Genomic DNA, 13,072 nt, shown 5'->3' on the forward strand with positions numbered 1-13,072 from the left:
CTGGTCCACCGTGAAATGTGTGATCCTCTATGCCTGATGCTGATCAAATGGCTTATCTGAAAGGGGAAAGTGTGCAGAAGCTAACGCCTTTCGTATAAAAGACACTGACAAACAACCGATCATCATCCAGTAACTTTTAGGACTCTGGTCATCCCAGTTCGGTTTTCATAACCACAACAGCATAATAAGAGCATCACGATGAAAACATTTGTGCGTGTATTTTCCCTATCAATTGATTTTGAAGATTAGCCTTTTTGATGTGTTAATTTGTTAAAGCATTTTGCAATCGAGAAGTGTGATTCCTTTTGACGCAATAGTAATTTTAAAAAAAAATTATTCAATGAAGTGATATTAAAGATCCAATTACATATATCCGACTCATTACACTTTAAACCCGCGATTACAGAATCAGCTAAATAGTGGAACATAACAAGTAACGATTCTATTCTTTTGGTGTTCATTGTAGGTGTTGTTAGGTCTAGCCACTCTGTTGGTCCTAGGCTCTGCGGCTGAGGTCAAGAACGCCGAGAAGACTAAGCATGTCGCTCCAGTGGACAAGAAACAGGACAAGCGCCAAATCCTTCTTGACGGTGGTCTTGGCTTGGGAGGACTGAGCTCTCTGGGCGGAAGCAGCTTGGGACTCAGCAGCATTGGTGGAAGCAGCCTCGGAGGAATCAGCTCTATCGGTGGAAGCAGCCTGGGATACAGCTCTCTGGGTGGCAGCAGCTTGGGTGGCATTAGCTCTTTGGGCGGAAGCAGCTTGGGCGGTATTAGCTCTCTGGGCGGTAGCAGCTTGGGACTCAGCAGCATTGGAGGAAGCAGCCTGGGAGGAATCAGCTCTCTGGGTGGAAGCGGTTTGGGACTCAGCACCATTGGAGGAAGCAGCCTTGGCGGAATCAGTTCTATCGGTGGAAGCAGCTTGGGTGGATTGGGCTCTGGTATCTCCTCTATTGGTGGAGCCGGTATCGGACTTGGTCTTGGAAGCGGAATTGGCGGCGTTGGTCTGCACCCAGCTCATGAGAGAACCTACACCTCGGTCAAAACTGTTGCCATCCCACACCCAGTTGAGAGACAAATCCCAGTCCCAGTTGAGAGACAGGTTCCAGTCCCAGTGCAGGTTCCAGTTGCACGACCATACCCAGTCGTCAAGACCGTTCAGTACCCAGTCAGAGAACAAGTCCGTGTGCCAGTCCATGTTCCACAGCCCTACCCAGTTGAGAGACAAGTTCCAGTTCCAGTCCAGGTTCCAGTCCCACGTCCAGTCCCAGTGCAGGTCCCAGTGCCACAACCCTACCCAGTTGAGAGACGCGTTCCAGTCCCAGTGCAAGTTCAAGTGCCACAACCCTACCCAGTCGTGAAACATGTCCAGGTGCCATACCGTGTCACTGTCCCAGTCCAGCACCCCGTCCCAGTTGAACGTGTCGTCACCTATCCAGTTCATGTACCAGTAGAACGCCCAGTTCCAGTCACCGTTCGCAAGCCAGTTCCTGTACAAGTTGATAGACCAGTGCCAGTCCAGGTTGTCCAGAATGTCCCAGTCCCAGTTCAGGTTCCAGTTGAACGTCAGGTTCCAGTGCGCGTTGACAGACCAGTACCAGTTCCAGTCCAGGTTCGCGTTCCACAGCCCTACCCAGTTGTCAGAACTATCCCCTTCCCAGTTGAGAGACAGGTTCATGTTCCAGTCAGTGTTCCAGTTGAGCGCCCAGTGCCAGTCACCGTCGAAAGACAAGTTCCAGTCGAAGTCCACAGACACGTTCCAGTCCCAGTGCACCATCAGGTTTCCCACATTGGTCTTGGTGATGCTTCCCTCGGAGGCTCATCCCTTGGCTTGGGTCTAGGCGGCTCTTCCCTTGGCGGATCTATTGGTGAAGGTCTCGGTGGATTTGGTGGTTCCCTCGGTGGATTTGGTGGTTCCCTCGGCGGACTTTCTACTCTTGGAGCCGGTTCCATCGGATCTGGATCAATCGGACTCAGCTCTGGATCAATTGGACTTAGCTCAGGATCAATCGGACTTAGCTCTGGATCAATCGGACATAGCTCTGGATCGCTCGGTCTGGGATCCGGATCGCTCGGACTTAGCTCTGGCTTGACCTCCATCGGAAGCGACTCCATCTCAGTTTCCTCTATCGGATCTGGTTCCATTGGATCCGGTTCTCTGGGAGTTTCCTCCCTCGGAGGTTCCTCCATCGGAGTATCCTCGATTGGTCACGATCTGCACTAAATGACAAATGTGATAACTTTTGTGTCCGAGACATCCTCGTTCCTGATACCTTGACACCCAACTATCCCCAACAATCCCCAACATATCCCCAAAGAAACTAACTGTACAGCAGAGGTATGACCAGAAACACAATAAACAACCGTTTTCGTTAGTGATATTGCCTAAGTCACCAAGTGTTCTACAAGTAGAAGTAGAACAAATAACAATACTCTTCCGTTCTCAGTTAAGCCAAAGTGGAATTCCAAACCGAACATCTGGACGATGAGTTGCATTCCGCTCGCCGGAAAGCTAGCTCGTTTCGGGAATCGTTTCCACTCTAAACTTGCAAACAAAACAAAAAAAGCCCAAAACTGGACGCAAACACCTGCATTGTTATTTGTTCAACAATTATTATTATATTGCACGAAACAAATGGACCGAAGAATGTAAGAAACCGAGAAAAGATGTATTAAAATGAATTTAAAAAACTGTACACCACTTTGTTTCCATAGTATGGCCGAAAAGAAATGTTCCTTCCTAGCAGCATCTCAATATTTTCTTATGTGAAAGCCTGACAATCGAGCACATAATTCGAACAATAAATATATTCTTTTTTCATTATTTTCAATGAATCAAACGCAATACTGTACGGAAACTGCCTAATTTTATTGCGACAAACTAAATCGTCAATTTATGATATAACAATTTCAAACTAGATATCGGTTCTGATACACTTCGTTCGACATTAATAATTTATAGAGTGAGTGACTTTTTGGCGAAATGTCAATTTTTGAATAAATAAATAATTCATGCGCGATCTTAGGCGGATGCTATATTAATTCACATGGTATTATTTAAATCGTCCGACTTTGATATAGCTTCTCTACAATTTTTTTTTTTAAATTTTTTTGTTCTATTAGAAACTCCCGTAGCTAATCATATTTAGTTTGATCACTATATACCATTCTATTCAAATCAATTCGTCTAAATCATTCCAAAGATAGGTGTTTAGCCTTTAAGCTTTCTGGTGGAAGCAAAATTATATTTTGGCAATGTGTTTGCACAAAATCATTCCTCAATCGTTATATAAACTACTAGCTGACTCGGCAAACTTCGTCCCGCCCAAAATTTGTTTTTTGCCTTCAAACATTCACGTTTTCTTACTAAGCGCAAGTTCATGAGTCCAATCGTAGAACTGTTCATTGATTGATCTTCTAATCGACCCCGTTGAATCTAACTTTTAATAAAAAAAATCCTAGTACTTCTACCAAAACTCATCATTTTAATATCAGATTATTTTCAGACACAATTCACGTTCAAAATTTTTCAACCACTTGTTTCTGCATGTTTCTCTGTTTCATGAAATAAATGTTTGATACAGAAAATATGATAATAAAGACAGGCCAAAATTGGACAATTCCTTCCTCGAATTGCTCTTACCATCACATTCGGCGATACTCTTTTATTGGAATAGATAGAAGAAGATATAGGAGGGCGTTTCATCACATTGAAATCCATTTCCAGTTACGAACAAAGATCAATTTCGCTAGCGCAAACATCAAATGGACTAACAGCACTTGTCAAAATGTAATCGTAGAACACATGGGAATTTAATTTCCGGAATTTTCCCTTTTTCCATCAGAGTTTTCCGAAAATTTTCAATTGTCATGTTTGGTTGGAATATTTTTGGTTGAAATATGTGTAATATTTTTATGGAACCCCCTCTCCATTCTTGAGGAGAGAGGGGTGTCATACCATCATAGAAACATTTCTCATGCCCAAAAACCCTCAAATCCCAAATTGTGCTTGATTAGTTCTCGAGTTATGCAGAAGTTTGTGATTGTGTGCCCCCTGTAATTTGTGTTTCATTTGTATGGCAGACAACCCCCGTTTTACAGTAATTCAATTGTTTATCTAATGAAAAATAACATTTTATTAATTGCGATAGATGCGTAGAAATATTCCCTGTCAGTTGATGCAAACATCTTTCCGATCCAGTAAGAAATGTTCGAGTTATAAGCATTCGGAATCTTTCATTATTTCCTGCATGTTCTGTGTTTAGGTTTTCATTTTACCCCCCATATACTCCGGTTAGACGTAGTCCCACGTCAAAAAATCCAATGAATATGATCCAATATGTATTAATTGAACACATCGATTGATCCTACTCATTATTCATTCGTCTCAACGAAATAGCCTGTAGGTTATGTTTTCAATCATGCATGCACCCAGCCTTTAGGATGAATTGCAATGCTGAACTGCCGGATTTTGCAATCGTGTGCACAGTCACGATTTCATGAAATTGGACTAGTTGTTCCAGCGCCCACATGGCACAGAGCTTGAAATGAAAGCACATTTCAGAACGGAACTAATGCCCTTTTCATGTTGACTTATACGGGCTACCAGATATTCTGTCCATATTACGGGTGGCGTTTCTCACCATAGAAAAAATTCGCATTATTTGAACATCGATGTGAAAAATGCCGACAAACATAGGAGAAACCGGTTCAACATCAAGGTCATCACGTTTTCCTGTTCACCTGTTCATGGAGGAGTGTCAGAGGGGATGAACAAAAAACGATAAAAACGATGGCGCTGCAAGAAAGACGGAAAAAATTACAGCAGAAGAAGTTTGGATAAACTGGTTTACAGCATTACACCGACACCCAATTCGAATGTAAAAAAAGATGCTGTCGTAAAATTATGTAACATCGTGGTTTCCTGTTTGCAGCTGTGAATGGGAAGCATTCACCGCGGGAAAATTCTATGCATACTGCCAATAGTTGAATACAACATTGGGTGCAATGTTATGCTGTTAGTTAGCAATTTACAGTAAAGCCCCGAACGCTAGGCTGTCGTTATGTGTTACGCTTGCTTTCGCGTTATTAGATTGTGATGTATGCATACTGCTGTACACGGCAAACGCATTCGGTCAGTTCTAAAGCAACAAGTATAGAGGCAATACGCGTTGACGGCAGTGTTGCCACACGTAAGATTTATCTGAAAGGTACAGATTTTTTCGATTTACTCGGTTCTTATTTGGACCCTCAAGGTCCTGCTGCAATAGCAAATCCGAGAACATTCCCAATTTAACAATCATCAAAGAAGTATTGGAAGCGTTTTCAGGTTTTTATAAAGAAGAATTAATACCTTGCCTAAATTACCTAAATTAAACTGTTGTGTTAGACAAAAATCGGTTGTCTGCAAATAAATGATAACTCGCTCGCGTTTTATATTCTTACTGTGCACTTATCGTTGGCAACTGTTGAGTGTTTTTTTCCTGATTTATAATTTATAACCTAATATCTAAATTGAATATCTAAATCGACAAAGCAACGATACGATGATCCCAATTTTGAAATCTAAACATTTGATCGAACAGCATAAGACAACTCTTTCGGTTACTTATACAGCCAACGTTCAGCAAGAGTATGTATAACAATCATCAAATAAATGAATAATTTGGGGCGTGAGTATTATTTTTTCATCACACAAAACAACAAAAATCTTGAACGGTACGGGTTGCGATACAGATATTTGAATGAAATAGAAGAAATGAAAAAGGTTTCAATATATCTGTAATCAAAATTAGACTGCTTGCAGAATACTGACTCCCCTCAAAGATTCAATGACATAACCTCTGTTGCGTTTGAAAGCATATTTTGCCCAGAACAAACAGATTGAATGGTTTGTTCCAGGCTGAAGAACCTGAATTCACGATGCTCAATGTAGAGCTGAAAGATTTTGTTCTAACGATTCTCACTAATGTATGCGAGGGATCTTATGCTGTTTCAGCCCAATGCTACTGAATTTGAAGATCATTTGGTCGGTGTTAAGTTAGACCGAACTATGTGACATTTTTATGATTTCGAATAAAAAAAAGACGGGTGGGTAATGTCGGGGACATAACCGGAGTGACGTAGGACTATACAAAGGGGACAGTTTTTTTTAAATATATATTTTAAATATATTGTTTTATTTTCTTCTCCTACGTGAATACCTACCTATCTACCTGAAAAATGGATTAGTTTACTGTTTACTCTTTATGAACAAGTTGGTGGTTCTGAAAAGAACTTTTGGTGTTATGTTTTTGTTATCACTCGATATCCCCATCTTGTTCGGTCAAACCTTCCTGTTTAGCTATTGCGTTTGCCACTCGCCACAGCTTTCACAGTTGGAAAATTTCTTCCCATCCAGCTTGTGACATGTTGTTCAGTAAATTACATTTAATGCGACGTGCCGGAGAACCACTCAGTGTCGCATTGGAGGCGATTTTAACCTGTAATTGAACATTTCCGATGACAGTGGTACAGTGTCGACTTTAAATGTGGGGTCATAATTTGGACCCCGAACCCTATGTTTACAAAAATGTCCAACTAAATACGTCGCATTACAGGTCCGTCCGATTGCGATTGCGTTTGCTACTCGCCACTCGCTGCAACTGCCTGTTGTTGTCTTGATGTACACCGAACTGAATGTGTTCTGTTCTGAATGCTGAATGCTTCACTTTTCCTCCTTTGCCATATCCAACCATGGCTGCTTGTGTTGGTTTGTTGATGTGATGTGATGCGAAACGATGTGGTGTACGGTTTGGATGAGAATGATCGTTACGGAAGGAAGGAAGGAAGGTCTTGTATTATAGAGACTTTAAACTTTTGCAGTTCATTCGTCTCTAGCCTTGAGAAAGGCCCTTTGAAAACTCTACTCTACTCCAGCGCTACCACCTCCGCCCTCTTGCCTTGAGAAAGGCACTCGATCCCTCGCCGTCCAGCTCGTCCAGCTCGTCCAGCAACGATGTTGTCCAGTCGGTGTCCACACAAAGAATGATCGTTACGGCAGCGGACCGGGGATTTTTAAGCTGACTGGCTGGCTCGAGAATTACGCATGTGTGAGACTGCGACCAATGTTTCGTTCATTTTTTTTCTTTTTCCTTTCCAATCGTGCTTCATTCTATTTCGCTGCTGCTCTGGTTGCCCGTTTTGGTCGGTACGATTTGAGGAGCACAAAATTGACCAATCAAAAATGGGCACATAGTGCATTTTGACAATGCTTATATTTCACAATTATTCAATTATTTATCTCAAGAAAAATGAAATGTTATTCGTTATGATAGATGCGTAGATATATTTCTTATCAATTGATGCAAAAACCTTTACGATCTATTGAGAAATGCTCGAGTTATAAGCGTTCCAAATCTTGCATTTTTTCCTACTTGTTCAGTGCCTAGATTTTCATTTCACCCCCTAATCTTCCGGTTAGACGTAGTCCTACGTCAAAACGGACTTGAAGTTCAGTGCTATAAGGGGTTTTCATTGATCATTCAAAACAATTGCGATCCGTTATTCCTGCTGTGATTTTCCAAATCCAATAAATCTGGTATGTTCAGCTGTGGCATTTGAAATGGGCGAAATTTTAAAATTTGCGACGTGGTCCCCGTGGAAGAAAATCACCATTTCAGAGAACAAAAATTTTCAGGTGGAAGCCATACTAATGAAACACGAATTTCTGCATAACTCAAGAACTAATCAAGCAAACGGAACAAATTTGGCATTTGGAGGTTTTAGGGGCCAATGTTTGTATGGTGGAAATGGACAGTCACATCCATAATCACATCCAATGCATGATGGAAAGTGAAGGGAAGAATATTGAACTCTTTTTTATACAGGTCGGACTCGATTATATGTGATTCGATTATATTCAATTTTGGACTCGATTATATACAGTTTGAAAAAACTTTTTTTTTAATATTTCAAATATGGCTTTTGACGTAGGACTACGTCTTTCATTTCTATACTGGGGTGTAAAATCAAAGTTTCGAAAACGAAAGCGTTACGCCGAAGACCGAGATTTTGAGTGTTAATAGCTCCTAAACAACTGAACGAAATGGTATGATAAACACTTCATTCGAAAGATAAAATGTCTACGCGTTGTATACTTGTTACTTTCTGATCCAAAAACTTGTTTCAATAGTCTTAAATTTGCTTTCAAAATAGGCTATTGAAATCACCAATCGGTATATAAGCGAGCGCCGCTCGGATATCCACTCAGTTCTAATTGAACAGCGATTGGAGCATGTTGTCGCTGTTGTGGTGAAGATCTTCATTTATCATGAAAGCGCGGATGAACGGTGTCACCAAGAGCCTGTTTGTGCACCTTAGGCCAGAAGGGAATCCATCAGGAGGAGAGTGATGCTACAAACGGTTCCCCGGGAAGATCTCGAAGCAGCCGCTACACACACACATACATGCACGGAATTCTTTCCGTTTGGATCGAGAAAGATCCGGAAAATAATCTGCCAGTTGCTCTAGGAATTTAAAAATACATTCATGTGAAAGAGTTTATTTGAATGTTTTCTATCCATGTAACACTGTGACCAAATATGTTTCAATCAAGTGCTATTAACAGATGGTTATCGAGTTAGCATTAACCACTGGTGGGCTTCCAGTATCGAGGAAAATGTGGAAATATCTAATCGTTACTGAAAATAATCTGCCAGTTCCTCTGGGAATTTAAAATTACATTCATATGAAAGAGTTTATTTTAATGTTTTCTATCCATGTAACACTGTGACCAAATACATTAGGTTTTGTGATTTTTCAATCAATCGCAATCAACAGGATAGCTTCTGAAGATTATTCTTCCCCATCAGTAGGATATTTCCGTATCCAATATTGGATGCATAAAACCTTGTGCCTCCAACGTAACGCTCTCGTTTTCGAAGTTCTCCAAATATTCATTCATTCAGAATGAATTCAGATTCAACTTCATACAAATGATCTCTAAATCAACGATAGTCCTACGTCACCCTTGCGGTTATACCATAGATATAACCCACTTCCTGTTTTTTGACGTAGGACTACGTCTAACCGGAAGATATAGGGGGTGAAATGGAAATCTAGGCACTGAACAAGTAGGAAAAAATGCAAGATTTGGAACGCTTATAACTCGAGCATTTCTCAATAGATCGCAAAAGTTTTTGCATCAATTGATAGGAAATATATCTACGCATCTATCATAACGAATAACATTTCATTTTTCTTGAGATAAATAATTGAATAATTGTGAAATATAAGCATTGTCAAAATGCACTATGTGCCCATTTTTGATTGGTCAATTTTGTGCTCCTCAAATCGTACCGACCAAAACGGGCAACCAGAGCAGCAGCGAAATAGAATGAAGCACGATTGGAAAGGAAAAAGAAAAAATATCAACGAAACATTGGTCGCAGTCTCACATGCGTAATTCTCGAGCCAGCCAGTCAGCTTAAAAATCCCCGCTCCGCTGCCGTAACGATCATTCTCATCCAAACCGTACACCACATCGGTTCGCATCACAACACATCAACAAACCAACCCAAGCAGCCATGTCTGGACATGGTAAAGGAGGAAAAGTGAAGGGAAAGGCAAAATCCCGCTCGAACCGTGTTGATCTGGAGTTCCCCGCAAGGGTAGCGGCCACTCAACAAATCGCTAAACAGGAAGGTTCAGCCGAACAAGATGGGGATATCGAGTGATAACAAAACAATAAACTCTTTAGATTGACGATAATTTTGTGATCCTGAAAAGGACCCTTTTTAGCCTGCATGTGAATCCAACGAGCGAACAAATCGTAATGAATGTATTTTTTTCCCTTTTAACGCTCATTCGTTCGTCTCGTTGGACTCACCCCTCTGGCTGAGTCTGCCGATTTGTCTCTATCCTGTGAGTGTGTACCGCTAGAGTATAAAACACGCGGACCCCAAAAAAATATCTTATTTTCTTTCAAATCGTAAACCCGTGTGGTTGTACGGCATCGGCATCGTGGACGTAACAAAGGAGGACAAGTTAAGGGAAAGGCAAAGTCCCACTCGAACCGTGCAAGTGTGCAGTTCCCCGTAGGTGTATCCGCCAATTGCTCAGCAAGGGTAACTAGGCCGAACGGATTGGTGCCGGAGCACCAGTATACCTAACAGCGATTATAGAGTTTCGGCCGTCGGAGTGCTCGAGTTGGCTTGCAAAGCTGCTCACGACAATCAGAAAACCCGCATCAAGAACAGAGCAGCTTCGGTTCGGCGCTCATCAAGGCAACAATTAGTTTCAGTGAGTGGCAAAGTGTTTCTCCGGCACGTCGCATTAAATGTAATTTACTGAACAACATGTCACAAGCTGGATGGGAAGAAATTTTCCAACTGTGAAAGCTGTGGCGAGTGGCAAACGCAATAGCTAAACAGGAAGGTTTAACCGAACAAGATGGGAATATCGAGTGATAACAAAAACACAACACCAAAGGTTCTTTTCAGAACCATCAACATATTCATAAAGAGTAAACAGTAAACTAATCCATTTTTCAGGTAGATAGGTAGGTATTCACGTAGGAGAAGAAAATAAAACAATACATTTAAAATATATATTTAACAAAAGCTGTCCCCTTTGTATAGTCCTACGTCATTCCGGTTATGTCCCCGACATTACCCACCCGTCTTTTTTTTCAAGAAGAAATGTAACATTTCAACGTTAAGGTTATGTTTAAGTGGCTATTACATGTACAGTGGGGTTAAAATCGAGATTTTTGAAGATTTTGCTTGAATTTTCACCAGGAATTGTTTATATCGATATTGCAGCCAAATTAAGAAAGATAGAAATTGGGCGTCAACGAACAAATTGTAGACCGGCTAATGAACTTCAATTTAATTGATAGAAACAGTCTAGTTTAATATAAATTTTCAGGATAAAATTAATAATGACACATTAAAAATTATTAACATTTAAGTTTTTCACTTCCAAAATGTTCTTAAAATCCACTAGTTTAGATGTTCCACTACTATATCCTGTACTAAATTTTCTCATCTATCAAATGAAAGCATCAGAATCGTCTTCCGTAGCGTACTTTTTAATGTAGAGCCAGTTTGAGGCAGCAGAGTCCGAAACAAAAAAAAGTTCTATAACTCTGTCATTGTCATTCGAACATTTGCGTAGTAGGATTTTTTTCATCAAATATGATCGTCTATCACCTCCTGAGAAAATCTGGATAAATTTATTTTTTCCATATGAGAAAGGTGTTTTCTGACTTTAGGGGATAAATCAAAAATCAAATTCCGCTTTTATTTTCACCGAAACAACCGAAAAATACATGCAAAAAAAAACAAATAAAAATTATTTTTTTGACTCCATTATATACAGGATTCGATTGTATACAGTGAAAAGAAATCAAAAAATGTATATAATCGAGTCCGCGCTGTATTGCTTTCTCTTTTTGTTCTATTTCAGTTACTGGACGCACAAACACTGAGAGTGAAATTATTCCGATACGAGCGATAAACCTCTACGCTTCGTATATTATGAACCTGTCCATGTTCCCCCCACTACATGTTCATTATACCCGCACCGATAAAAATGTTCAACTTTTCGACTTGTTTATTTTAAGTAAAAAACATGGAAAAACACATTTTTATAAACTATTTAGCAAGTTATTTAAAAAACCAGTATATTGAACTGTAAGAAACTGCTTTTAAATTTTTGAAAACATGAGTTTCCAAAGATACAATTCTCGCGTAACTTTTGAAAAGGTCCAATGTAACATTTTCGTCAACTCGAGAAAAATGAAGTTGAAGAACACGAACATTATTCCGCGAATTGTCTTAAAAGGTATCGATCTTTATCACTACTTTTACCACTAGCAGTCAATAATAACTCTGAAAAACCAATCGTAACAGTTGTTCCGTGATTTGAGCTTAAATTTGAAGCCTCGGAGCGAAAAATGTTACATTGGACGTTTTGACTGCCCCTGTTTGCACATTGGACATATTACGTTTCACGATAAGATTTTGAAACTAACTACTGAAGAACAATCGAAACATCAGCATTTCATTCTAAAGACAGATTATTATTGTCATCACTCGTTGAATTGCACTGACATAGATAACAACACCTGAAAGAAACAAAAACTCAAAACGACCGAAGTACGACTTCGTGTAGTTTTGATTGCTTTGTTACTTTGGACGTTTCGAGCGTCGGAGGAAAGAGGCGTCTGAAGTAACAGCCGAGTGCTTAAAATCCGAATCTGTACATTGGATATTTTTTGCATCGGCGATTAAAAGATGAAGAAGATAGATACGTGAACGATTGTTTTTGTAATGCATTCAATGATTGAAAACTAATAGCGTGCATCCATTAACTCGATTTGTTTACATTTGTTACATAGGACCTTTTCAAAAGTTACGCGAGAATTGAAGTTTTCCTCAACATAATCGTCCGATTTGAGATGTCATCATTTTATTATATTTTCTATATCAAACATGTATTCCAATCAGATTTCCTGTGTGCGCGCTTTATTTTCGAGAAACGAGTATCAATTTTCTCTTTCTCACAACCCTTTCATGTGCGAGTTCGGCTCCTTCTCTTCTCTTTCGTACAATATTGAGATACGCTCAAGAATACCTCGTTGCACCTCAACATGAGCGATGCACATGTGTTGTATGCATGTAAGAGCAGCTCGCGTATTAGTGCTCGCGAGACTTTCTCGTGTACCTGCCTCAAAATGACATTTGGTGCTGTGGGAGTAGGCTGTGCTTCTGGTGTTAAGATTATAATAGGTCCTATGTAACATTCACATCAACTCGAGAAAAACGAAGTTGAAGAGCGGATTATTGTTCCACGAATTGTTTCAAAATGAACTTTATCACTATTTTTACCACAAGCAGTCAATAACGACTCTGAAAAACCAATCGTAACAGTTGTTATGTGATTTTAGTTTGAAATTGAAACCTCCGAGCGAAAAATGTTACATTGGACGTTTTGACTGACCGCTTTGTACAGGGTTTACCAACTTTAAATTCCGAAAGTAAATTGAAATAAAACACACTTAGAATTCGAATTTCGATGAAACTTTTATTTC

At 40.0% G+C, this 13,072-nt stretch overlaps 2 protein-coding genes across 3 annotated transcripts in view; one reads left to right on the top strand and one right to left on the bottom strand.

Annotated features, from left to right (window-relative positions):
• The window catches only part of LOC129779399 (angiotensin-converting enzyme), a 338,274-nt gene that overhangs the window by 187,156 nt on the left and 138,046 nt on the right, over positions 1-13,072 (bottom strand). The gene's annotated exons all lie outside the window — the stretch shown is intronic.
• Positions 138-2,632, top strand: LOC129779400 (uncharacterized). The gene is made up of 2 exons (XM_055786847.1): positions 138-210; positions 467-2,632. The coding sequence occupies exons 1-2, from the start codon at positions 199-201 to the stop codon at positions 2,219-2,221; spliced, it is 1,767 nt and encodes a 588-aa protein (XP_055642822.1). The 5' UTR covers positions 138-198; the 3' UTR covers positions 2,222-2,632.

The sequence above is a fragment of the Toxorhynchites rutilus genome, chromosome 3 (assembly GCF_029784135.1).
Source record: "Toxorhynchites rutilus septentrionalis strain SRP chromosome 3, ASM2978413v1, whole genome shotgun sequence".
Lineage (NCBI taxonomy): Eukaryota > Metazoa > Arthropoda > Insecta > Diptera > Culicidae > Toxorhynchites > Toxorhynchites rutilus.